At 41.9% G+C, this 25,256-nt stretch overlaps 1 protein-coding gene across 3 annotated transcripts; it reads left to right on the top strand.

The window, feature by feature from the left end:
* The first annotated feature begins 2,821 nt into the window (after window positions 1-2,821).
* On the top strand, window positions 2,822-23,303 carry aspscr1 (ASPSCR1 tether for SLC2A4, UBX domain containing). 3 transcript variants are annotated; one of them, XM_028973423.1, is made up of 17 exons: window positions 2,822-2,933; window positions 3,155-3,210; window positions 3,383-3,497; window positions 7,199-7,299; window positions 7,904-7,955; window positions 8,052-8,125; window positions 8,220-8,724; window positions 10,022-10,087; window positions 10,446-10,585; window positions 13,271-13,352; window positions 13,999-14,065; window positions 14,176-14,238; window positions 14,337-14,389; window positions 18,251-18,302; window positions 18,443-18,512; window positions 21,991-22,184; window positions 23,123-23,303. In XM_028973423.1, exons 1-17 carry the CDS (start codon window positions 2,844-2,846, stop codon window positions 23,131-23,133), a joined length of 1,791 nt encoding a protein of 596 aa, XP_028829256.1. In that variant the 5' UTR covers window positions 2,822-2,843; the 3' UTR covers window positions 23,134-23,303. The 3 variants fall into 3 exon arrangements, with proteins under 3 accessions (XP_028829256.1, XP_028829255.1, XP_028829257.1); XM_028973422.1 differs by lacking the exon at window positions 23,123-23,303 and having other exon boundaries at window positions 21,991-23,052; XM_028973424.1 differs by lacking the exons at window positions 18,251-18,302; window positions 18,443-18,512; window positions 21,991-22,184; window positions 23,123-23,303 and adding an exon at window positions 14,997-18,244.
* Window positions 23,304-25,256: the final 1,953 nt, after the last annotated feature.

Here is a 25,256-nt window from a genome sequence, read left to right on the forward strand (position 1 = left end):
CCATCCCCCCCGTCCTTCCCCACGATCGACCATCCTCTCTTGGACACGCAGCCCCTGTTCCATCACCAGGAAGAACAATCAGCGGCAAGTAACGAGTTCACATCCCAGCTTCTGAATTTATTCATCTTTATTCATGGGTTGAAAGAAAGAGAAAAGTGTATATGTTTTTGGCTTGACATCATGACCTTTTCCCGCAGCTCTTGGATACGATGAGACAATAATAAGAACAAAAATAATTGGATTTAAATGAGTCGTCTATATATTTTCATCACATTAATATTTATTGGATTTCTCAATTAGATAAGTTACAATAAAATCCTAAACGAGCACAATCGAACATTTCTCTCTCTCTCTCTCTCGCTCTCTCTCTCTCTCTCTCTCTCTATATATATATATATATATATATATATATATTAGAGGTGGGCATAGATTAATTTTCTTAATCTAGATTAATCTCACTGCAATCTTGGAATTAATCTAGATTAATCTAGAGTAAACAAAATTAGAAAGAAAAAAAGGTTCTAGATTAATCTACATTGATCTAGATTAAAATGGCTCATTTGAATTCTGACGAAGGCATTCAGAATATGTGTGCTACCCAAATAATGACTAAAAGTAAGTCTTTGAGAACGGGTTTCTCAAGCCAGGTGGCGCATTAGACCAGGGGCTCATCTCCTGTTTCCAAAATGCATCACAAACTGCTTGAGAAAGCTGTTCTACTATGATAATTGGTGATGAAAATAAATTATGTTCAACAAGATGTATTTGTGTTTACCAACTGTTTATTCCGTTAAATAGCTGCATCCATGTTACCACGTCACGTTTTATGTGGTAATTTCATAGTTCTCGCCCCCTACAGTGCAACTCGGCTAGGTATACATTCAGGAAACTTTTTTATTTCGTTTCTTGAACCACAAATGATGACCTGACACCCAAGAGATTTTCTGTGCAAAGTGTATTCTGTACAAAAAGCAAGGTCGCGTCAGAACATTGAGTCACACATCGCGTCTTTCTGCACCTCTCACAACTCACGCCATGTGTCCAAGAGAACTGAACATTAACATAAAGCATTCACAATTTACAATACTGCATTCCTGTACAAAAAGCAAGGTCACGTCAGAACATCGCGTAACACATCGCGTCTTTCTGCACCTCTCTCTACAATATACAATATTAAAAGAACATAAAAACGGGTGCAAAATAACACACATGCAAAATATTCCTAATATGTACAGAAATTAAAATGAAAGAAATAACTTTTTGCACACAAACCCCACGCACCTCTCACAGCTCACGCCATGTGTACAAGAGACCTGAACCGGATCTCAAAAACAAAATAAAAGTCTTCAGGAAATAAGAAACTAAAAGACACAAAAAAGAAGAAATATACTTATAAATCTAGTGTAACCATTTAACTCCGGCACAATAGCTTGCGTAGTATAGACCCAGCTCCCAACCCAACTTTGTGAATAGATTAACGGCGATAAGAGACTCACGTTAACGCATCACGTTAACGCCGATAACGGCCCACCACTAATATATATTTTATTAGTGTGTGTGTATGTGTGTGTGTGTGTGTGTGTGTGTGTGTGTACATACATATATATACACACACACAGCCACAGATGACAAAACTCAATATTCTTATCTTGTCCCGTTACATCAAAGAGGCGAAGAAGCCTCTTTTTTTCCTGATTCCTGAATCAGGAAAAAATTAATTCCTGAAAAAGGGCGCCGAGTCATCCCACCTGTGGGCCCGAGAAATAAGCAGCGCCACCCGTTTTCATTTCAGCGATTCAAAAAAAAAAAAAAAAAAAAAAAAAAATTGGACACACCGCGGCCAGTCCTGCGAGTCCTGTTTGAACTCTGCGACAACTTAGATACATCACAATGTTTTAATGTTATTCGGTTTCAATAACGCAATAAACCTGCTCAGTGGGTTAGACACCTGACAGAAGAGCCCAAAGAACCAGGTTCAAACCCCACTTACTACCATTTTGACACTTAACCCTGAGTGTCTCCAGGGGTACTGTCCCTGTCACGCGGCACTGTTGCGGCCTGGCCAACGACATCACCCCAATCCTGGACATCAACCTTTAACTAAATGTCTTGTACATGTATTTGGCATTTTACAACAAATTACCGACCACCGGTAATTGTAATCTATGATTACAGTTACGATTAAAGGACGTTGATAACAGCTATATGTTTCCATGTTTCCGTCCCGTGTGGTCCTAGGTTTGTAGATTAAATACATAACGAAATAAAAGTTTTTAATTCGGTGTGGTTGACGTTCCTGTCGCTGTTCGGTATGTGGTGCTGAAAAAGTGTCTTGTCAGCCATTTTGTGGTCGATTTATAAACCGCAAACCGAAAAAAACGAAATCTAAACTTTTGAATGATTTTTTTCAAGGTTCTGTATTTTTATTATCTTTCAAACAAAGTTCTTTACTTATCTTTCTTTGTCAACATGACAAAGAAGATTTATAAAACCGCATAGAAAGTCTCAGTTCGTGATCGAATAAATAAATTGACTGAAATAATAACGGAGAAGATAAAATGTTGTAGGTTCAGCGTAAAGATGTGAGTGTTCTCCAGGAGAAGATGAAGACCAAACATTCAGATGTAGTTTTATGAAGCACCGACACACTGTCTCAGCAACCAAAAAGAGCAAAAAGTCAAAACATGGGCAAATATTCCACATTAGAAATAAACGCTTTTGAGTCACGATCTGTCCAAAAAAAGAAATAAATCAAAAGACACTCTTTCAGCAATCGTCCCGTCTTTAATAAAGTGTAAATAAAGCTTTCTTTTTTCAAACTAACAATGTGACGTCACTTTGCAATGGCAGCCAGCAGTATCGCTGTTTCAGTTCTTGTTCCAAATGGAAGAAGGCAAACTGTTAAAGTCTCTCCGAATACACCCCTGCTGCAGGTAATAAAACACAGGAAAGGGAACGCGGTCTTTAATATTTTAAGCGCAAATGTCGTGCGTTCAGCGCGAAAACACGGCGCGTCGTGTGGTTAGTACCATGACTGTTCGTTTCACGTACTCTGCTGAGTCAGACTGTCCAGGATTAAAACGTTCTTTGTGTTGTTGTTGTTGTGTGTGTGTGTGTGTGTGTGTGTGCGTGTGGCTTTCTGGGTGTGCTGCAGGTGCTGGAAGACGTTTGCAAAAAGCATGGATTTAACCCGGACGAGCACGGACTGAGGTGAGTGTGTGAGCAGGATGCTAGGTTGCTAACCAGCGCCTAGCCTGCTGTGTGTCGAACAGTTACTGCTGGGAAGGCACTAATCCAGGAGATCTGAGGCTACGGTTGTTTTTGCTGCCTGTCCGTTCTTCATTCAGAAACAATAGTCACTGTTTCTCTGTTCGACGGGTAGATTTCAGAGGAACGTGCTGGACCTGGCCCTGCAGTGGAGGTTCGCCAGCCTGCCCAACAATGCCAAGCTGGAAGTTGTGCCGAGCACCCGGCAGAGGACTGGAACAGAGAGCTTGGTGAGTGGGTTTGGGTTCAGCATGGACACATTGTTTTTTGTGTTTAGTCCTCCTGGAATTTAAGAGTTTCCTGTATTTGTTCTGTCTTAGCTTCCACAGTCATGTAGCCTGTCATTTTCTCCTGTTGTGCCCACTTGGGAATCTTTAATGCATACGTAGTATGTAACATTCCTCAGCAATTTGAACTTTTGCTCTGGATTAATACTGTTGATAGTAATGCTTTTAATAATGTAGTGCCCTGTGAATATAAATTTCTTCACTTGTGTGGGTGGGATCTTAAATCCTGTGGAACTCTGTGGTCAGTTACTTCACCACAGCTCTGTCCAGAACGCAATATGTGCTCATGTTTTACTGCGGCATTATGGGGTTGCAAAAAGAATAAGTGCTTGTTTGATTCAGTTTTTTTGTATTTGAATTTTTTTAGTGTCTCATATGGAAACACCCTGCCTTCTTTCCTCTTACCTGTCTTTGTGTAATTTCCACTTTCTGTTTTCTCGGTTGCTGCCATGTGAAAACCAAAATGTGGTGGCCTTTTCATGTCCCTTGATCCACAAATACACACGCAGGGCTGTATGCCGATGGGTAAACAGTCGTCCGTGTCTGGCTTGCGTCAGGCAGTGCCATCTCAGATGTGGACTGGAATGGAGGGTATATGGGAGTGAAGAGAGGTTAGTTGACATCTGCTGAGCAGGTTACTTTGCCACTCTTGTTCCCCTCCTCACTCTCTCCGTCTCTCTGATGAGCGGTTCATATTGGCTGCAGATGAAGCCCTGTTTGTATAGGACACTAATTATGTCAAGGCAGGACGGGAGCCCTTGTCCTTTTGAGGGTCTGGAATTTTTTTCCTCAGCTGGAGGAATGATGCTGGCAGGTTTTGGTCTGTGTGCAGGTGCTGGAGATTGGGTTGGGTCGGGTCATGGTTGCCTTCAAAACAACTAGTGTTTTTGTCAACAAACCGTTTTGATGTGATAACGAGACGTGAATGCTGGTCATGTTACAATAACTTTATGAATATATCATGAAATAATGTTGACTAATAAAAACAAGACTAATTGTGGTTTACAAGATAAAAAAAATATTTTGTCATTTTCATTGACGAAAAAGACGTTATTTACTCTAGTTTGATTACTTTCTGTACCCACTGTAATATCACATTTTCACCGTTATATTGCAGCCATTTGCTGACATAATTACATTTTTTCCTCCTTAATGTACACACAGCACCCCATATTGACAAATTTATTAACAAAGATAAACTGACATATCACATGGTCCTAAGGATTTAGACCCATTGCTGTGATACTCATATATTTAAATCTGGTTCTGTCCATTCCTTCTGATCATCCTTGAGATGGTTCTACAACTTCATTTGAGTCCAGCTGTGTTTGATTATGCTGATTGGACTTGATTAGGAAAGCCACACCCCTGTCTATATAAGACCTTACAGCTCACAATGCATGTCAGAGCAAATGAGAATCAGGAGGACAAAGGAACTGCCTGAAGAGAGACAGAATTGTGCTCCACTTAAGTTTCCTAAGAGCACAGTGGCCTCCATAATCCTTAAATGGATGCGGTTTGGGACAACCAAAACCCCTGTTAGAGCTGGCAGTCCAGCAAAACTATCGGGGAAAAGTGCCTTGGTGAGAGAGGTAAAGAAGAACCCAAAGATCACTGTGGCTGAGCTCCAGAGATGTAGTCAGGAGATGGGAGAATGTTGTAGGGGTGGTAGTAGCCTAGTTGGCAACACACTCACCTATGAACCAGAAGACCCAGGTACAAATACCATTGTGTCCCTGAGCAAGACACTTAACCCTAAGTTGTCCCTGTCCCTGTAACTACAGTGGTGCAGTGGTGGCCTAGCGGTTAAGGAAGCGGCCCCGTAATCAGAAGGTTGCCGGGTGATGGGTTAAATGCAGAGGACAAATGTCACTGTGTGCGCTGTGTGCTGTGCTGCTGTGTATCACATGTGACAATCACTTCACTTCACTACTGATTGTAAGTCGCTCTGGATAAGGGCGTCTGATAAATGCTGTAAATGTAAATGTTGTAGAGAGCTTGACACAAAAATTAGACTTAATTAAAAACAAAATTAAAACAGTCCGCCACCGCGACTGAACCTTGACTGATCACCTCGCTATAGTCTTTTTGTTTCCTGGAAATGAGGTAGTGTCAAGCAAGTGTGTTCCATGATCTCCTTTGATTTCAGGCTCTACACACACTTATGCAAATATGTGTACACATGTAATTCACAGAGCCCTTCACTTCAAATATGCATTGTAAATAATCTGTCTTTTTGTCTTCTTAATTTGTGCTCTCTTGTCCTCATCTTTTCCCATCATGCATGTTTGTAGAGAGTTAAATGTCTTCACAAATAAACACTTGCATGGATTGCGCACGGCAATGTTTTTTCCTTTTCTCAGGGGAGATGAGCTGTTTAGGGGAAAGTGATATATGATGGGTGTCAGAACTTCAAAAAGGTGAAGGAAGAGGATGGAGATGCTGTCTTGGAATGGATGGTGGTGGAGGTCAGGCACCCTGTGGTGGGGCCAGGCAATAATGACATCATCAATCCACTGCGTGTCATCCATGTGTGCGTGGGCCACCCACCATGAACCGTGAGGACAAAAAGAAAACACAGGGTCAGCCGGCGTTCTGTAACAACAACATACATGTCAAGGGTTTACACTCCAGCAGACTCTCAGAGAAAAACACAAACAAAAATGAGACGGACTGACGTGCCGTTTCTATGTTCCCTTCGCCATTATCACCAGAAATACCTGTAATCTGCTTTTTGTTTTTGTTGTCGAGGAAGAATGTGTTTACAGTGCTGAAACACTTTCAAGAGTAGAGGGGGAGAAAGGCAAAAAGCCCAAATTCCATCAAAGCACACTGGTTAACGAGCAACCACCACCCTCTTTTCTTTTTAATGGGCGGTGTTAGATGAGAAGATGAAGAAACTCATAATTGAGCACCCTTCGTGTTGTGTACGCTGTGTTCAGCTGCTTCTTTTTAAGTATGTCCATTTCAGTGACACAGCAATTAAACCTTCACGATATTATGACGCCACAACAGCCTACAGGTCGTGCTTTCTGAAACCATGAAATTAGCAACAGATACTTTCAGTTGTAGGAAGGACATCCATGTTTTTCACACAACTTCTTGATCAGACCAAAATCTGGGGAATTTGTCGCTCAGTCGAACTCGAACTGTACTATCCTGCTGCAGGAAGTCCCACTATACCCATCAAAACATTACACAGCCTCCACCAGCTCAGCTTTTTCTTACTGCACATCCTGGTGTGGTAGTAGACTAGTGGGTAAGATACTCGCTTATGTTCCACAAAGGTTTAAACCTCACTTTCAACCATTGTCTCCCTGAGCAAGACACTCCAGGGGGACTGTCCCTGACACTACTGATTGTAAATCGCTCTGGATAAGAGCGTCTGGTAAATGCTATGAATGTAAATGTTGTCACCTATTGAAGGGTAAGATGGCCACAGGTCCACAGCCTGGTTAGGAATTGTTTACCACCTTTAGTTCATCCTTTATAAACTTTGTGTGCATACAGATAAACAAAACCGCACCTATAGAAGAATATCAATGCTGTGTGGCAGTGAAAATCTCCAGGCTGGTCTGCTAGTGTCCTGGAATATCTCCCCCTCTTCCGATAGTGTTCAGATTGTGGTTCCCTGTGTCTTCTAGGTGCGAATTGCCCTGCAGTTGGAAGATGGTTCTCGGCTCCAAGGATCCTTTTCCAGTGGACAGAGTCTATGGGAGCTACTTAACCACTTTGAAGCAACAAGGTTTGTTTCTGTTTAGTGCCCCCAAATTTCTCAAAATGCCTTCACAGTTAATTGAGTAATCCTATATTTAGTCACCCAATGATATGCAGCTAGGTGCTGTCTTTACTACTGTAGAATGTGAAAAATATATTTCTTAGTCATCAGCCCGATCTTCCTACCCAACTTACCCTGCCACCCCTCCCACCCACTTGCTTGGCACCTGTTCTGATGTCTTCTTCTCATTGGCTGTAGTGGGCTTTCATCATGTCATCAGGGACATCATCTCTTCTTTTCCACAGAAGCTTACAGGAATGCATAATGAAAGGTGGGAAGGGGATAAATGAAAGTTGGACGAGACGCAATCCTGCCTTTGATCTTCGGTTACGAGATGACTCATGTTAATATGTTTGTGGTTCGGAGAGTTTTATGTGTGGACACACACAGGCACTCAGGCTTACTCACTCGCCGACTTACATCTCACACATGTGCTCCGTCGCTGATGCATTCACATGTTATGTGTGTGACTCATTGCTGCTAATACCATGATGCGCTTCGTCAGACCTTGACTAAGTGCACAAGTATGCCTTGTTTTTGAGACTTCACTGAATGGCTACCTTTTCCTCAGACCTTCAGAAGAGCCCGGATCCACACCTTTATGTGTTTACATGAGGGATGAGGTAGTTACTTTTTTCTCTCTCTCTTCTTCTTAAACAAAGCAAATATGTAGATGTTGAGAACCACATTTAAGCCCTTCCTTGATTTTGTGTGAGTAGATCAGTGGTGTAGATGCTCTTAAGAAGACCACTCTGAAATCTCTGGGATTGACAGGAGGTAGTGCCATTGTCAGGTGCGACAATGAAATTCTTGTGTGATCAGTAGCTGAGCAACATTTGCCAGTGTGATATTTCCATGGTGGTTGTCTTTCTTGTTTTTTTTACCAGGTATGTGCTTAAAAAGACAAATGTGGAGCCCATGGAGGCAGTGGCAGCAGACAATGGCGCCATGGTGTCCACTCTACCCCCTCCTCAGCCAGAGCTTCCACCACAGACACTAGAGATGGCAGACGAATCACCACCCCCACCTGTCCATATGGAAACTGCCCCTCACTCTGATGCCAACATCACCATTCGGCCAGATGACATCATGACCAGGCAGGAGGCAGAGTCTACAGCAAAAACGCAACAGGAACAACCCATTCCAGCAGAGAATGAGACACAAGCAAAACCAAAGAAGGAAGTGGAACCAGAACTGGACGGTGAACAGCCCGGCACATCTAGAGAGTGCCAGGCTCACACTCGGTCTTCTATGCCCAGTAGCTTCGTTCCTTTCTCAGGTGGTGGCCAGCGTCTGGGTGGCCAGGGTGCCTCCGTTTCCTCGTCACCCTCGGCATCACTGACTGGAGGTCCTCCTAAAGCCAAGAGGCCCAAACCCAGTTGCGAAGCAAAGGTGAGGCATGGAAAACAGTACCAGAAAGGACAGTGTGAAGGTTCAGTTCCTTCTGAGAAGGAAATGTCAGTGGTTCTGCCTTGGTTGCTTCTAATTCAGAATTTTGGTCTGTAAGGTTTTTCCATTTTCATGATGTTGCCATTATGTGTCTTTGACTTGGCACACACAAAAAAGTGCCACCAGATCAAGATTCTTCTTGGAAATCTTTCTTTTATCTTTTGTTCCCATTATCTACGTGTTAGGCTTTCCCCCAAGCATTGTCATGGTCAAAATCTTTGAGAATGACACATACTGTTTTTGTTTGCTGCTTCCGTTTTTATTATGGCAATTTGACTATACTCCAGAATGCTGTGAAGAGTGATCAGATGTTTCGTTTCGTTAACACAACACATGATCTGGTGTCGGCAATGAATAAAGAATGGCACCAAAACATCCTCTGACAGCAACTTCTCCCAACCATCCAAAAACAGTTTGTTGAAGAACAATGTCTATTCCAGCATGATGGAGCACTGTGCCATGAGGCCAAAGTGGTAACAAAACATTGAAATTTTGGGTCCATGGCCAGGAAGCTCCCTGGACCTTAATTCAATTGAGAACTTGTGCTTCTCAATCCTCAAGAGGCAGATGGTCAAACAAAGCCCCACAACTCCATTTAATAAGCACTGTGTTAAGTTCAGGTAAGATGATGATTGAGAAAAGTTATTGCACTCCAAAGACATATAACAAAGTAAGACAGTTAGAATAAAGTACATGAGTAGTGCACGACAATTTTTAACACCGCATTAAATAATAATAAGGACAGAGTGGATATTTGTGCGTGTATAAGTCCAGGATAGAGATGTGTGTGTGTGTGTCCATGCAGAAGTCCAGTGAGTCCTGGTGTTAATTTGGAGGAGCGTATGCTTGGAATTCAGAAGTTTGATAGCGATGAGGTAGAAACTGTTCCTGAACCAGAATGTGTGTGTCCTCTAGCGCTTGCCAGGCTGCAGCAGCGTGAAGAGTGTGTGCTGGGTGTGTCTCATCTATGATTATGTTCTTCACTCTGCGTCTACACCATGTATGGATAAAGACTTGCTCCTGACATGCATCCCATATGTAAATGCAGTCTGAGAGGCACGTGTCTCTAATTATAGTTTATCCCCAGTGTTGATCCCTGCATAGAGACAAAATCCACCATAGCTACACTCTGATCCACACTTTTAAGTTCAGAATAGAAAGGCTCAAAGCCTTGTTATTTGTTGTTTTTCCTTTTTTTCATCATTTCTTTCTTTGATGGTTTGTTCTGTTTGTTATTCAGAGCTCAACCACTGCCAAATGTGGAGATGGACAGAAAGTCGAGAATGAGGGGGAGGAGTTTTTGGAGGTATGGCACAAAAAAAAAAATGCACACATTTCTTCACTTCATTTGAGGCAATTTATGAGAAATTGAAGCATCAAAGGAAATGAGAAAACAATCATGTGCAATTTAAAACTGTCAACGTTCTGTTTGCTCTTGGCTCAGGACAGAGGAGCCAATCTGGGGTCCATCCAGCACACACCCCGGGTGTTCTGGAGGTCTCCTGTGTGTGTCTGTGTGTGTATGTGCGTGTGTGTGAGTGTGTTCACTATGGTTTTGAGTGGTGAGCTAGAAATGTACACACACACATCCATCTCTACTCTGTATTTTGGCACAAGTCAAAAACAGACCCCACTTATCCCATCTTTTCCCCCTCTTCCTGTAGCCAGTTGACCGAGACCCCTTGGTCTATCACTTGGACTCTGGAGGGCGGCGACAGTGTGAGGGGGAAGAGTTGCCTGATGAGTTTTTTGAGGTCACAGTGGATGATATCAGGAAAAGATTTGCTCAGCTGAAGAGTGAAAGGTAAGTTGTGAAATGTCCCTCCAATTATAAATATTACTCCTGTCTCGCATTTTCTCTTTCTGCCTAATGACTTTTTTTTTTTTTTTTTTTTGTAAATGAGCTCCTCTTCCAAATTAGGCCTCTGTCTCAGGCATGTGTCTGCTCTTTATACTACAGAAGAGCCGCTCTAGACAAGAGTGTGTGGGCATGCCTGTATGCTTAATTGTGTGTGTAATCATTTCAGAGCCACTGACTATGTTGGCATGTGTGTGGGGTGCAGACATTTCGTGTATATCTTTATCTTTTTGTACGCCTAAGTTGTCCCTGAACACGATGTGTTTCATGTTAGTGATCTTCATCACTGTGTTCTTTGTGTATATAATGCAATATATTTCATCTGAAATGTTGTGGGGAAAAAAGTAAATGCTTCTTCTATATCACATATTTTATTAAAATGTTATTTTAAAAATCTTCAAAATTATTATTACAATTACTTACATGTAACACAGTGCTTTTATAAGGCACATACATATTTATTACCTTTGTAATACATTGTGTTTTGTATATTCTGTCAAAGGATTTATTACATAAAGGAATAAGGATTGGTTGTTAGAGAGAGAGAGATTTTGTTCATCTCTGTTTAGACCTGAATAGCATTATCACATAGACATTTTTGCACAGTAATTATAGAATTGGCTTGTTGATCATACACTGCTCAAAGAAGTAAAGGGAACACTTAAACAACACAATGTAACTCCAAGTCAAGCAGACAAACTGTCCACTTAGGAAGCAAAACTGACAATGAATTTCACATGGTGTTGTGCAAATGGAATAGACAACAGGTGGAAATTTTAATCAAACAGCAAGATGTCTCTAATAAAAGCGTGGTTTGTATTTCAAATGAAATAATACTAGATCCAGAGATAACTAAAGATGTGAGGAAAGACAGAGATAGGCTGACTGAAATCTATTCTTAATTTATTTCTAGGCATGGGTATAATGACCACAGACCACTTCTCACTTCTCAACTTTTTTTTCCCCCACAACATTTCAGATGTAATATATTGCATTATATACACAAAGAACACAGTGATGAAGATTACTAACATGAAACACTTAGGTGTACAAAAACTTAAAGACAAAGACATACACAACTAGATGTCTGCACCCCACACACGTGCCAACATAGTCAGTGGCTCTGAAATGATTACACACACAATTAAGCATACAGGCATGCCCACACACTCTTGTCTAGAGCGGCTCTTCTGTAGTCTAAAGAGCAGACACATGCCTGAGACAGAGGCCTAATTTGGAAGAGGAGCTCATTTACACAAAAAAAAAAAAAAAAAAGTCATTAGGCAGAAAGAGAAAACGTGAGACAAGAGGAAGGGACGGAGCATGGCAACCAAGAGAGAGTACACCATGGTAGACGAGGACAGAGGAGACGTTTTTGTTTTTGTTCATCACTCTCTGTTGCTCTGTGGGCAGCAGGGTTACTAATTAAGCTCAGGAGGGCAGTCGTTTTGACTTTATAAATAACCCCACGACAAGTCTGTCTGAAGCAAAGGTCAAAGAGCAAAGTAGTGTTAAGGAATGCATATCTACAATGATACCTACTAATGAAAGCAAAAAGAAAAATAGACGTTTTACTTCTAAAACTAAGTAATAGACTTTTGTGGTTATTTATTTTAAAAATTAAATATTAAATCATGATTAATTAGAATGAACTAATCCACATATCTGTGAATGGCATAAACATATAATATAATATTGGGAACATATACTGGAAATAAAAAGTAAATAAGCACAATTGTATTTCAAATTAAATAATACTAGATCCAGAGATGACTAAAAATGTGAGGAAAGACAGAGATAGGCTGACTGAAATCCATTCTTAATTTATTTCTAGGCATGGGTATAATGCACCACAGACCACTTCTCAATTCCTATTCCTGTTGTGGTCACTTTTGAATGCTGGCAGTGCTTTCACTCTAGTGGTAGCTTGAGACGGAATCACAAGTGGCTCAGGTACTGCAGCTCATCCAGGATGGCACATCAAAGCGAGCTGTGGCAAAGCGAGCATCTGTCAGCGTAGTGTCCAGAGCATGGAGACCCTAACAGGAGACAGGCCAGTACATCAGAATATGTGAAGGAGGCCGTAAGAGGGCTACAACAGGACCACTACCTCCGGCTTTGTGCAAGCACAAATGTGCATGTGTCTGTTAAAATGGTCAGAAACAGACTCCATGAGGGTGGTATGAGGCCCAACGTCCACAGGTGGGGGTTGTGCTTACAACCCAACAATGTGCAGCACGAATACTTTAAATCGTTTAAATCTGTAATGTATTATTTTGGTGTTCCCCTTTTGAGCAGTGTATTTGACTTGGGCCAAAGCCAGACACCCTGCAGCGTCTCAATCCCCAGTCTTGTGGCCGCTTGATTGGTGCATGAGACAGCCCCATGGCATGGCTCCTTCTGTATAATTGTCCCCTAATTATGAAACTTATCATTACAGGTCTGAGTGTCTGTATTCTTTCCCAATTTTTTTTTTTTTTTTTTCATTTTTACATACTCACACTTTTCTCAGAAGAACTGATTCACTCCTTGCTTCACGGGCATCCTTCACTGTACTAATCACTCTGACTTTTCTGACCTTAAGCCACCAAATATGGATAAACCATCTGTTTTTAAAATATTTCTTCTCAGGAAGGTGTTGGAAGAAGGCCCACTCATGACTAAGGCACTAAGAGAGTGTCAAATCAGACAGAAGATGGAGCGATATCCTAAAGTGAGTTGCCAGCTGTACATGTAAACTCACTCACTAACTGTCCTTAACTACTTAGTCCTGTTACTCAGGGTGACTACTTCCGCAGCCCATCCCAGGAACCTAGCCCACCACCACAGGGTTCTGTACATCTATACATTCATTTTTTATATATATATATATGTATGTATGTGTGTGTGTGTGTGTGTGTGTGTGTGTGGATGTACAGAACTCTGTGGTGATTCTATATATATATTTTTGTTTGTTTGTTTGTTTGTTTTTTATTCCTTAATGCATCTTACTTGCTTAGGAATGCTGTGTTAAAAGCAGGCAAAGTTACATTCACCATATTCATTAAATATACACACAGAGCTTTCTGCCTACAAGGTTGTGAGATATTGGAAATAAACAAGCAACCGGAAACATCCACACAGTGGTCACAGACTAACAATATTCCTAAATGACTTTGTGAGAGTCACTTATTCTAAACTATGTATAAATTATTTTCATGAACCAGGTGGTCTGGCCACCCTGCCTGCATCAGAGCACCTGCTTGTAGTTTGGTAGAATCTGTTCATGTCTAGTACCAGAGTTGTATCATTTATTTCAAATGTAGATATAAAAATTGTAATTATGAATTATTTGTAAGTATTTTGTTCTGGATCTGCAGGTTGTTTTGAGAGTTCAGTTTCCTGATAGACACATTCTGCAAGGATTCTTCAGGCCACTGGAGACTGGTGGGAATTGCTTTTTTGCCACAATGATGAATAATTCAGTTATCAGTGATGAGTTATTCAGTAGATTCAATGTACTACTTTCTTCTCTTTTTTTTTTTCTTGAAATGCAGTCAGTACTTTGAGGCTGTTTGTGAAGACCCACCTGGCAGACCCCCATCTCAGCTTCTATTTATGTGAGTGGAGAAGACACAGTAATAAACACACTTATTACACAGATGTACACAGATTTTCGGCACTTTAATATCATTTTTCCTGACCAACTCTCTCTCAGTCATTGCTCCTCCCAGAACCATTTTGGGTGACCAGTCTGCCACCCTTTTCCAGGTATGTCCTCTCAGAACAACACACATCTAGACTCCTGTGTGTTACTCCTTTGCTTACATTAGAAAGGAGATTTTGCGCCTGGCCTGTCAATGAACCCAGCCCAACTACTGCATACTGAACAATGCAGATATTGAAACATTACAGTAACCCACCCCAAAAATCCTTTCACTTAATCTCTCTCATTCGCTCCACCCTCCGTTGGCTATTCGCCCTACTTTCTTGTTTTTGTGGGGCTGGTTGTGTATCTGGTGGTCGTCACTAAGGCAGAGGTTTGGCTACAGGTGACATTCAGGCTCATGGTTGGAGGTGGGGTTGCATTTATACCAAGATGAGGATGTTTGCTCAAGGGATGAACATTAAGAGAAGGAATGAAAAAATATGGCCTGATTAGAAGGGCCTCTCTTCCTTGGGTGTTTCAAAGGGAAAAGTCCAGAACATTTTCTTCTCTTCTTTGGCCCTAACCTCAGCTGGGTTTGATTTTTGGACCTGCTGAAAATTGGCACATGGGGGTTAGAGAGGGTACTTTGATCCTAAACTGGCCCCCTACTCCCATTTCTTTCTTTCCTTTCTTTCTTTCTTTCTTTCTTTGTCATTTTCTCTCCATCAGAGGGATACAAGACTGAACTGCTTCATTAAGGCCAGTATACTGACACTCAAAGACATACAGACTTTATTTGGGGAAAGACTGGCAGATGTGAATTCAGGAACATATTGTGCTATCTACGTTCTCTCACACACACACAGTTGTAGAGATTTTAAAACCCAGCTGCTATTCAGCTGGGTGTCTTGAGACGCAGACACTTGTTTTTGTTTGTGATGCCATCACTTTTCTTTGCTTTTTTTCAGTGTGTGTGTTGTGTGTTATTTTATGGAATATTTTAGGGAACAAATTGTCCTCACAAAGACACAAATATCTAATCTCAGGGTTGTAAAATATATTTTTATCCCACACAAATAGAATAAAAAGTCAATTATACATTTAGAATATGGTTATATATTATATTATATAACACATTTTTAATATGTTTTAGGACCTCACAAATAGATCAAGTTGTGTATGTACACACATGCTTTATCATCACTGTGTTTCCCATTTGAGTGTGTGTGTGTGTGTGTGTACTTCTCCTGACCTGCTGACCAGTCTGTGTGTGTTGATGTGGTCGCGTTCAGGATGAGATGTAATGGAATCTGAAGGTTGATTGTTGAAAGGGGGAGATTCTCCTGATTAGAGGACAAAAATAAACTTTCCATCCTCACATGAGCAAGTACTCTCTGAGCGCTGCAAGTGTGCGTGTGAACCCTTAAGCTCCCATAGGCAAGTGAGGGTTGAAATTCTCACCCTCATCCTCTGCAGGTAGGGATTTCCTGCGCTGCTGTGACCATGGTGGAAGATGGAGCAGGATGTTTTTTTTTTATTTGGCCTTGACCTCTGCCAGCTGTCCATAAGCGCTGTGGCTTCCCAGAATCCAGCAGGGAGAAGTGCCTTATGGGATATTCAGAGCCACAGTCATGCAGCGTGGTGACCGCTCCATCCGCACACAGAGAGAAGCCGACACATGCCAATAGAGACAAGGAGATGCGAGAGCGAGAAACAGACACACAAATGCAGAGAAAGAGACAGAGAATGAAAGAAATAAAAAAGGCACTGTCTTGTGGTTTAAAGGATCTGTCATGCCATTGCTTTTTTCCTCTCTTCATTTTGATGTTTTTGTATGTATGTGTGTATTTCTTTGGTGCTTTTATTGTGGTATGGGCTTAAAAGAAGTGTTGTGCAGAGAAATGTGATTGTAGTGGCTAAGCTTTAGTGAGCGTGTGGTTCCTGACATATAACTGTTTGTGTGTTTGCTATTACACGCAGTATACAGCACACACATGCGAGCGTGGATATGTGTTTGATGACAGTATATTGAGTACATTGTTGGGCTGCATCCTCCAATATGAGGGCACATTATAGTTAGAATGAGTTGTCAGACGCCTGTCTTTGGCCGTCCCTTTGTCCGTGTTTAATTAAAAAAACTCAGGGCTGGTGGGGGGGACACTTTGACCTTGGCTTCTCTTGGTGTCCTCTGGGGGCTAGACCCACTCGCCCAAGCTGTCATCAGACACGAGAGAAGGAATGCACTGTCTACCCTGCATCACGCCATCTCCCGCACCCTTCCTTCCTGTTCACGCCTTTCATTCTCTTTCTCTCCCCCTCTCTTCTTTCTTTCCTTTCGTTTAACCCCCTCTTCTCGCTGAGTCTCTTTCTTCCTTCCTCCCTGTTTCCTCTGTCTCCATCGCTGTCTCTCTCTATTAGAACTTAAAAGCATTAGAGGCACACAAAACAGAATCTTTAATCACTTTGTCATGTCATGGAAAGAATGTTCCCATCCTGACAAGCCTTTGATACCATCACACACCGCCCCACTGCAGCCCCTACGGGGGCAAGTCTTCGAATGCCTCTCAGCCCCCCATAAAGACCTCTAATAATAGCAATTAGGCCAGTGCTGGCCACTGGGACGGAGCAGCAGGGAGCGGGTGGCCTGCAGACTGGAGTCAGATCCAGTGCATGACCTCGAGCTCGGACTGCTGAATACACATAAAGACAGTGTCTGTGTCTGGTGTACACACATTTGGATGCTGCAAGTAGGGTCCAGGTTTCAGATAAATTACTAGTGCGTGGATGTGTGTGACGGAAGGTGTGCGAAACATATGCATTTTGTGAGTACTGTGTATGTAGGTTAATATAGACAAACACTGGGCTGAGGAAATCTCTTATCAATACAGAAGAAAATAATGAATAAAAATGCAATAATATAGCAATGCATATATGTCCACACAATTTATTCTAACCTTTACAACCTTTGCCTTTTTTGTAAAGACGGCTGGGTGAGCATCACTGGGATGTTCAGGGTGTTCCAAACCTGAGTCTGAATGAGCATCTATAAGATGCATTGGAATAATATGTCCAATATGGCAGGAGGTGGGAGTTTTTCTTGGAAAGCAAAACCCCAGTTCTTGTTGCAGATCTCCTATAATTTCTCAAATCAAATGATATTATTGCCATTTTCACATTTTTGTAATGATTATCAAAACTAATATAATATCAAGAAAATATTATCAAGTGAGCATATTGTTTTAATACTGCATATTTTTATTGTCTATATTGTTTGTGTGTGTGTACATGTGTAATTAGATGTATGTAGATATAGTTATGTGTGTGTGTGTCAGAGAGTACTTATGAACATGTTGAGTGTGTGTGCCCTGAGTACTTGTCAGGGCAGGTTCTCTGTGTGATTAATGAGTGCAGCTTGTCATGGTGTGGTGTGTACGGTTGTGTGAGGGTATGCATGTTGGCAATTCAGGAACTTTCACATAGGAAAAAGGAACTCTTAATAAAATAAATTATTTAATTCCAGCTGTGTGCGTGCCTGTATCTTTGGAACTTAAAATGAGTAAAACTTTAATTAGGCAACTCTATACAACAATTGGCTTTAACTTAACTGTACAATGTTATTTACCATGAGTTGTAATGTGGTATTCATGGTATGTCACTCTTTATATCTATTTAGTTTTAGACTAGGATTTCTCAGGGAAAAAAGCTCTAGAATGTACAGTAACGTGCAGAAGTCTGATACAAACCAGTGAAAACAAAATCACTGTTTATCTGAGCAGCAAACAATTTTCTTAATGCAACATATACCCCTACGGCAAACACTGATCAAATATTTACCTAAACTGTTAATTTTGTAGAAATGTCCTTATTTTTTATGTTAGCAAGTTAAAAAAAAATATTTAAATCAGGATTATGCCCTTGTAATATGTTTGAGAGAAAGGGCCATGGTAAACTGGGGTCTCTGTGTTTCTCTTCTGCTCTCCCAGGCTAATCTCTTCCCTGCTGCTCTTGTGTACTTTGGCTCGGATGTGCAGACAGGTTTGTTAATGGCATCATTCCTCCGCTTCTTTTCTACTTTCTAGGTTGGCCCCTTTTTTCTGTTTTAACTAATGTCAGTAAAGAGTTCATCTGTATGTGTGCGTGTTTTACTGACGGGCGATGTTTGTGTGTTCCCTTAGACTGTTATTTGCGCAGTGAGCTCTTGGACTCGAGTGTGTCTGCACTGCAAGCAGATGAGCATATAGCTGGGTAAGTACATTTCTCTTCATTCATAAAACAATAGTGCTGTGCAATACACGCCATATGATATAAAAAATGTTTTATCAACTCACACTTTAGTTTAGTTTCTTCCAGAAAGCTCCTTTATGGTTTGGGCTTAAGATTCTAAACCTCCATCAGTACCAGCTCCTCTCTCCCATCTCACACTCCATGTCTTGCTTTAAAAGTCACTTTTTTTTTTTGTGGGTCTTCATTCCCAGTGTCCACCAAAAGGCCATTACCCACTCCCCCAGGTTCCCAACTGAGGGTCTCATTAGTTACCACAGCCTGTGAATAAAGATGTTATGCCCTTTTTTGTAGCGATTTGTCTATGCTGGAATCTCTTTGAGGGCCCAGTCTGCATAAGAGCACTCTTCCCCCTCCCTTCACCCCACCACAACACACTTACAACACACTTCCTCTCCAAAATAAGCCCCCACCCCTTTCCAAACAACTTCCTTTCATCTTTTCTAAAGATAGAGATTGTTTCCAAGCCACTGACCCCCCCCCTCCCCCCCAGGTACACACACACACACACACACACGCACACTCTATTACCTCCACCCCACCCACCTGTTGCCTCCTTCTCCTTCCATAGAGGACATGATTCCCCCTTCCCTTTATTGCCCCACTTCAAACGGGATGCCATGCTCTGCGGTCACACAGCTATGCACAGTCACCCTGACAACTTCATAGGAATTGGCACACATGGCGCGCAGCCGGGCAGGGTAACTGACAGGCCACTCACGCACAGACACTGGAACACAGGAAAGGAGGCTTTTGGGTATGAAAATGATAAACCGAGAACATTCTGATGGAACGGACAGCAAATCAGTAAATTGCAACAGACAAAAAGGCTTGTTACCAGTCAGTTTAGACATCAATTCATTTATGGGACTTTTTTACATTATAGATCAAATTTGAATACACAGGACTATGAAAAAAAACATGTGAGGTAATAAGTGAAAAGATAATGCCAATCAAGGCAAAAATTGTAAGATTTTGCGTCTCTCCAAATCAGGGAGCTTTTTCTGTGGTGGCAGCAGCATTTCACATTCTTGTCTTCTCTCCACCACCTTAACTACAAGGACGGAAGGTCCTGAAGGTGTATGCTGAACACTTTCTTATCATTCACTAATGTTAATGAGCAGCTAATGATGGCACTTTTTATGATGAAAATAGTGAACAAAGCAGCCATTAAAGTAAAAAAAAAAAGAGTACTCTGGGGGGGCAATTCAAACATACTTCACCTTCTCCTGATATAACAAATATAAAATATGTTTCTTTATTTGGATTCGTCAAAATGGCTCCATCTTAGTATCCATAAGCACCAACAACAACAGCAAAATTTATTTCTTATATAGCCCAAAATCACATACAGTATGTCTCAATGGGCTTTGACAGGCCCTACAGGTGACACCCCCCACACTTGACCCTTCTGCACACAAGGAAAAAACTCCACACAAAAAAAACTGTAGGAGAGAGAAAAAAAAGAGAGGAAGAAACCTTGGGAAGGAGTGATACAGAGAGGGACCCCCTTCCAGAGTAGAGTGAGCCTGCAAATGGTGTCAGTGCAGGGTTGGATATGATATAATGATAAGTCCTACGGTTGTAGGGTTTGAGAAGTCCAGGATGTAGTCAGTGTCATGGTCTAGATTACGTGTCCATAATGATGTTACTGGTCCATTTGAAGATCCCTGAAGCTGTAGTTGTAACGGTGGTGGTGGCTATGGTGACCCTCTGGTTTATTTCATGTTTTGTCCTTGTAAAGCAGTTGTCAGGAACCAGGATTTATTTGCTGGTCTGATCACTGGGGTCTGCCAGTAGTCTGGGCGCTTGATTCCGTGTCTCGGAGAAAAACAAACAGAAGCAGCGGCAGACGGTTGCACTGTATGACTGATACTGAAAGATGTGGTTATTGGTGCTACAGTGGCCCGGTACCCTAACTAGGACAGCCTAACTGGTGAATTTAACTTTGTCTGTGTCTAACAGGGGGACTCTGTGATAAACTGGACTTTATAATTGACACTGCGTCAAAATCAAGTGAAATGAGGGTCTAGGACTTTAGCAAAAAGCCAGAGAAAACAGATAGGTTTTGAGATTGGATTTAAACACTGAGACTGTGTTTGAATCCCGGACACTGACAGGCAAGCGGTTCCACAACTGCGGAGCTCTATAGGAGAAGGATCTGCTCCCAGCTGTGACCTTCTGCACCTTTGGTACCAGTAGTGACCCCGCACCCATTGATCGAAGGGGGCGTGGTGGTTCGTAAAGAACCAAAAGTTCACTCAGGTACTGTGGGGCGAGACCATTTAGAGCTTTATAGGTTAAAAGTAGGATTTTGTAGTCAATCCTAAATTTGATGGGTAACCAGTGCAGTGATTGTAAGACTGGGGTGATGTGGTCAAATTTCCTGGTTCTAGTTAGAACTCTGGCTGCAGCACCACAGAGTAGGGGGAAGACTTTTAACTTGTGTAAGCCATCCCTGTGTAGCTAATGTGTAGCTAATGTAGGGCATACTGGCATCATGTCATTGTAAAATAGAGACTAAATTTATTCACATCTCAGTGTCACATCACTTGCATCTCCAAGCCATTTATGTCTTCTTAAAAATGTTTCGAAAAATTCCAGTCTGGATTTTGGCCTGCATTCACTTATGCTAAAATACAAACACTATTTGGTTACTGCTTGATCTCAGTGATGTGGTCCTGAAATGGTTAAATTCTTACCTACAAGAAAGGAGAAACTTTGTTCAAACAGTGGAGTACAATTTCTGAGGGAGTTCCAGAATCATGTGGTGTGCCTCAGGGTTTCGTTCTTGGGTCACTTTTATTTAATTTATGTATTTCTTTTGGGCTAATATTACAAGACTATAACAGTCAGATAAAGGTGTATACCTCAAAATTCATTCTAGTATGCTAATTATTTGAGCCAAGTAGAATTCATAGATCAGTCAGTCCTGGCCAATGACATAAGCTAGAGATACAGCTTTCATGACAATATGGCCTAATATTGTAATGATCTTAGTTATGAAAGCTGTATCTCTAGCTTGTGAAACCTGCACAATAGCAGGCTTAAATATGTTGAACTTGGCTTTTTACAACGTATCATAATGCAGTTTTTGCCCTGTTCAGGTTCTGCTCTTGTGCGCTTTCTTTCATTTTAAGTGATATTTCGCATTTGTAAAGCAATTTGAACGAACTTGACATGCCTGAGTGTTCGGTGCCGTGTGGGATTTTTAAATTTTGCCTTCCGAGTTGTGGAGCAGCAGGTATCATACTTGTTCACGCAGCCAGAAAGATTAGGATGTTTTCAATAGAGAGCCTCCACAGGAAACTTCTAATAATGCTTGCCTCTCCAGGGTTTGGCACCCCTGACCCCACCCCACCTCCTGCTCACATGAAAGGCGTTCAGGGCACCCGATGCTAATGTTCTGACTGGTCTTTAACCTCCTTTCTTTGTTTCTCAGCTGCATGCCGAAGTCTCCTGCTCCATCATCAGCCTCTCTGCTTCTGGATGATGTCTCCATTCCTCTCCCTGCTGAGATCAGTGCGGCAGGCAGTCAGCAGGGCGCAGCAACGGATGGGGAGGAATCCCACGACCAGGAGCCAAAGGCAATCCGCACTGACCCTGGCAAAGTACCAAAGTGGCTGAAGCTGCCAGGTAGACGGCCGGGCAGACAGGGCCGCCAGGTTTCGCATCAGCTGTAGCCTCAGCCAGACTCCTTGTTCATGTAGAGATGAACTATAACTTTGTGGTTACAGGTCATCATCATGGTTTAATGTTTGACTAGTACGCCTGCTTAGACCAGTCCACACATTCATCATTCTATTTAGATATCACTTAATTCTGTGTTTTACATTTGGAGATTTGGAGATTCTAATGACAATCTGATGTGCGGCTAGGCTAAAGCTAGAAAACTAGGGCAGGTTGTGTGTTTTGAATCACAGCGCAGTTTCCCCCTCTAGACTTCTCGGATCACATTGTGGTAATCTCCTACATCTCTCTTGGAATTCTTGCCTGGCCGCATTCATCTTGTCTTTACCAACCAAAGTCAATAACAAGTGACACAGCACTAAAAGCAGTGAATCGGTGATAAGGACGCCTCTTAGAATGCTGATTTCCCCACCCCCACACAGTCCTGACTGGGCCACATGAAATGGCAGCAAGGCCCTGGGCTTCGTGGCTTTTTTATGGTGGTAGTGGTTAGTGCGTTGACATTTTGTTTTGCTTCTCGTCTCTTTTGCTGTCTTTCTTTCCCCTTCTTCTTTTCACAAGACAATAAGTAGAAGCAAAGACAGACATAAAAAAATATTAGTGGAGGGGCCTTTATGTTGGCCTCCATGTGTGAACTGGAGTCAGAAGAGTCTGGAAAGGGGGGGTGGCTCTGTATGAACTCGGGTATTAAGTCATTAACTCCACCTAGAGGGCTCTTTAAACCTAATCTCTCAGACTGGTTGATATCAAAAAGAATATTTCATTTACAAATATCTGTTTAATTTTTTCAGCTCACAAGGCACTACTTTTCAATAAAACAATGTATAATTCCTTTAATATAATTTTTGTGTTTTGTTCAAATATATGTTTCTGTTTGTCTGCAGGTAAAAAATGAGAACCAGCTCTTTACCAGTTGCAGAAATGTTAGAAGTGGATTGCTGAAGATGGTTCAGTTTGAGGAATGATTTTAGTCTCACTCCGGCTTCTCAGTTGCCATATATGTAGTGCCATTGTGTATAGATTTACACTAAAACATGAACAATAAATATCCCGTTTGCTCATTCACTGACTCTGTATTTGTGTACATTTCAGACTATGTAAGATATTCATGTTCTGCTACCAATACTCAACCATATTTCAGTTTGTAGGTGCTCAAAACCTATTTCCAGCGAACACTGACAAGTAGTGACAATCACTTTTGTGTTGAAAAGCTGACAAGCTACTGAACACATTTGCAGGGTGTAATCAGTTTCCGTGTCTGTTGGAGAGTTAAAAGAGCCTGATTGATAAAAGAAAGGGGGTGGGGGGAGGAAATTGGCCAGATGTGTTCTGTCCTTCAGTGAAGTTCTGTTTTGGGCCAATTACACATTAACATTTTTCAGGTGCCTTTTTGGCAATGGATGCTTTGATGTCCATAGCCCCATTTTCACTCTCACTCCCATACACACTTAACCAAATAACCCGGCTGCCCAGTTGAAAAGACATCAAAGTGGTTGGAGGGGGTTCTGTGGCGCTCCTGGCACTTGTCATCCGATAACTAGCTGACTGGCTCTCTATGCCCTCCTAACATTGCAGTCCTTCTTACACACACACACACACACACACACACACTCACACTCCTCTCCTGTTCAACCCCCTAATTACTTCCAACCGTGGCAGAGGCTTTGATGGCCGGGTGCTCTTGGGGGGGGGAGTAGGTGTGTGCATGCTGGACGCACCTGCTGAGGGGTTGCAAGGCACATGCAGTTGGGCACAGGCAGTTTCAGGGAGCTGGAAGGTAAGAAGGTGATCATAGGGTTAACTAAGGAACAGCATCCAAGCTCTGCAGAGTTGAAGTTAAGTTCAGGGTGGTAGTAGCCTAGTGGGTAACACACTCGCCTATAAACCAGAAGACCTGGGTTCAAATCCCACTTACTACCATTTTGTCCCTGAGCAAGACATTTAACCCTAAGTTGCTGCAGGGGGGGACTGTCCGTGTAACTACTGATTGTAAGTCGCTCTGGATAAGGGCGTCTGATAAATGCTATGAATGTAAGCTTTATTGTCATTTTACCTATAGACGTGTTATATGGTACATTGTGAATCAAAATAACGTTTTCCTGGAACCTGGTGCTACATTTAACATTTAAAACAATTAAACAAAGTTACAAACACATAAAACTGATATACTGACAACGTGTGCGACACAGACAAACTGGGTTACATAAAATGCAAACGGGACTCCAACAGTGCAAGAGTAACTTTTAACAAAAAACATGTAGACAACGAGACAACGTTACGGCAATTATTGCAATTAATAATAAATGTGCAAGGTAAAATAATGCAAGTATTGCTGTGCAAAATGAAATGGTGCATTAATAGACAATATTATTCAATAAACCAGAGTGTGTGTGTGTGTGTCACAACAGAGTGGAAAGTCCGAGTGTTCAGATGTCTGATGGCCTGTGGGATGAAGCTGTTGCAGTGTCTGGCAGTGAGGCCCTGAATGCTTCTGTACCTTTTTCTGGATGGTAGGAGGGTGAAGAGTGTATGTGAGGGGTGTGTAGTCCTTCACAATGCTGGTGGCTTTCCTGATGCAGCGTGTGCTGTAAATGTCCGTTATGGAGGGAAGAGAGACTCCAATGATCTTTTCAGCTGTCCTCACTGTCCGCTGTAGGGTCTTGCGGTCCGATATGGTACAGTTCCCAAACCAGACAGTGATGCAGCTGGTCAGAATGCTCTCAAAGGTCCATCTATAGAAGATGGTGAGGATGGGTGGTTGGTGATAAGCTTTCCTCAGCCTCACAGGAAATAGAGATCCTGTTGGGCTTGAGCTGGTATTGAGATTCCAGGAGAGGTTCTCCTCTAGATGAACACCAAGGAACTTTGTGTTCTTGACTATCTCTACACAAAATCCATTGATGTTCAGTGGAGAGTGGTCCCTCCGTTGTCTTCTGAAGTCAACAATCATGTCCTTCGTTCAATCATCTCCTTCATTAAAAGAGTGTTAAATCACTTCCTCTCGTTTTTATTTTGGAG

Source organism: Denticeps clupeoides, chromosome 3 (genome assembly GCF_900700375.1).
Source record: "Denticeps clupeoides chromosome 3, fDenClu1.1, whole genome shotgun sequence".
Classification (NCBI taxonomy): Eukaryota; Metazoa; Chordata; class Actinopteri; order Clupeiformes; family Denticipitidae; genus Denticeps; species Denticeps clupeoides.

Bases quoted from the DNA above. Each gene is read 5' to 3' on its own strand.
- aspscr1 (XM_028973422.1), top strand. From the start codon at position 2,844: ATGGCAGCCAGCAGTATCGCTGTTTCAGTTCTTGTTCCAAATGGAAGA. The intron at 7,956-8,051 runs GTAGTTACTTTT...TTGTGTGAGTAG, and splicing joins GTGTTTACATGAGGGATGAG to ATCAGTGGTGTAGATGCTCT. The intron at 10,088-10,445 runs GTATGGCACAAA...CTCTTCCTGTAG, and splicing joins AGGGGGAGGAGTTTTTGGAG to CCAGTTGACCGAGACCCCTT.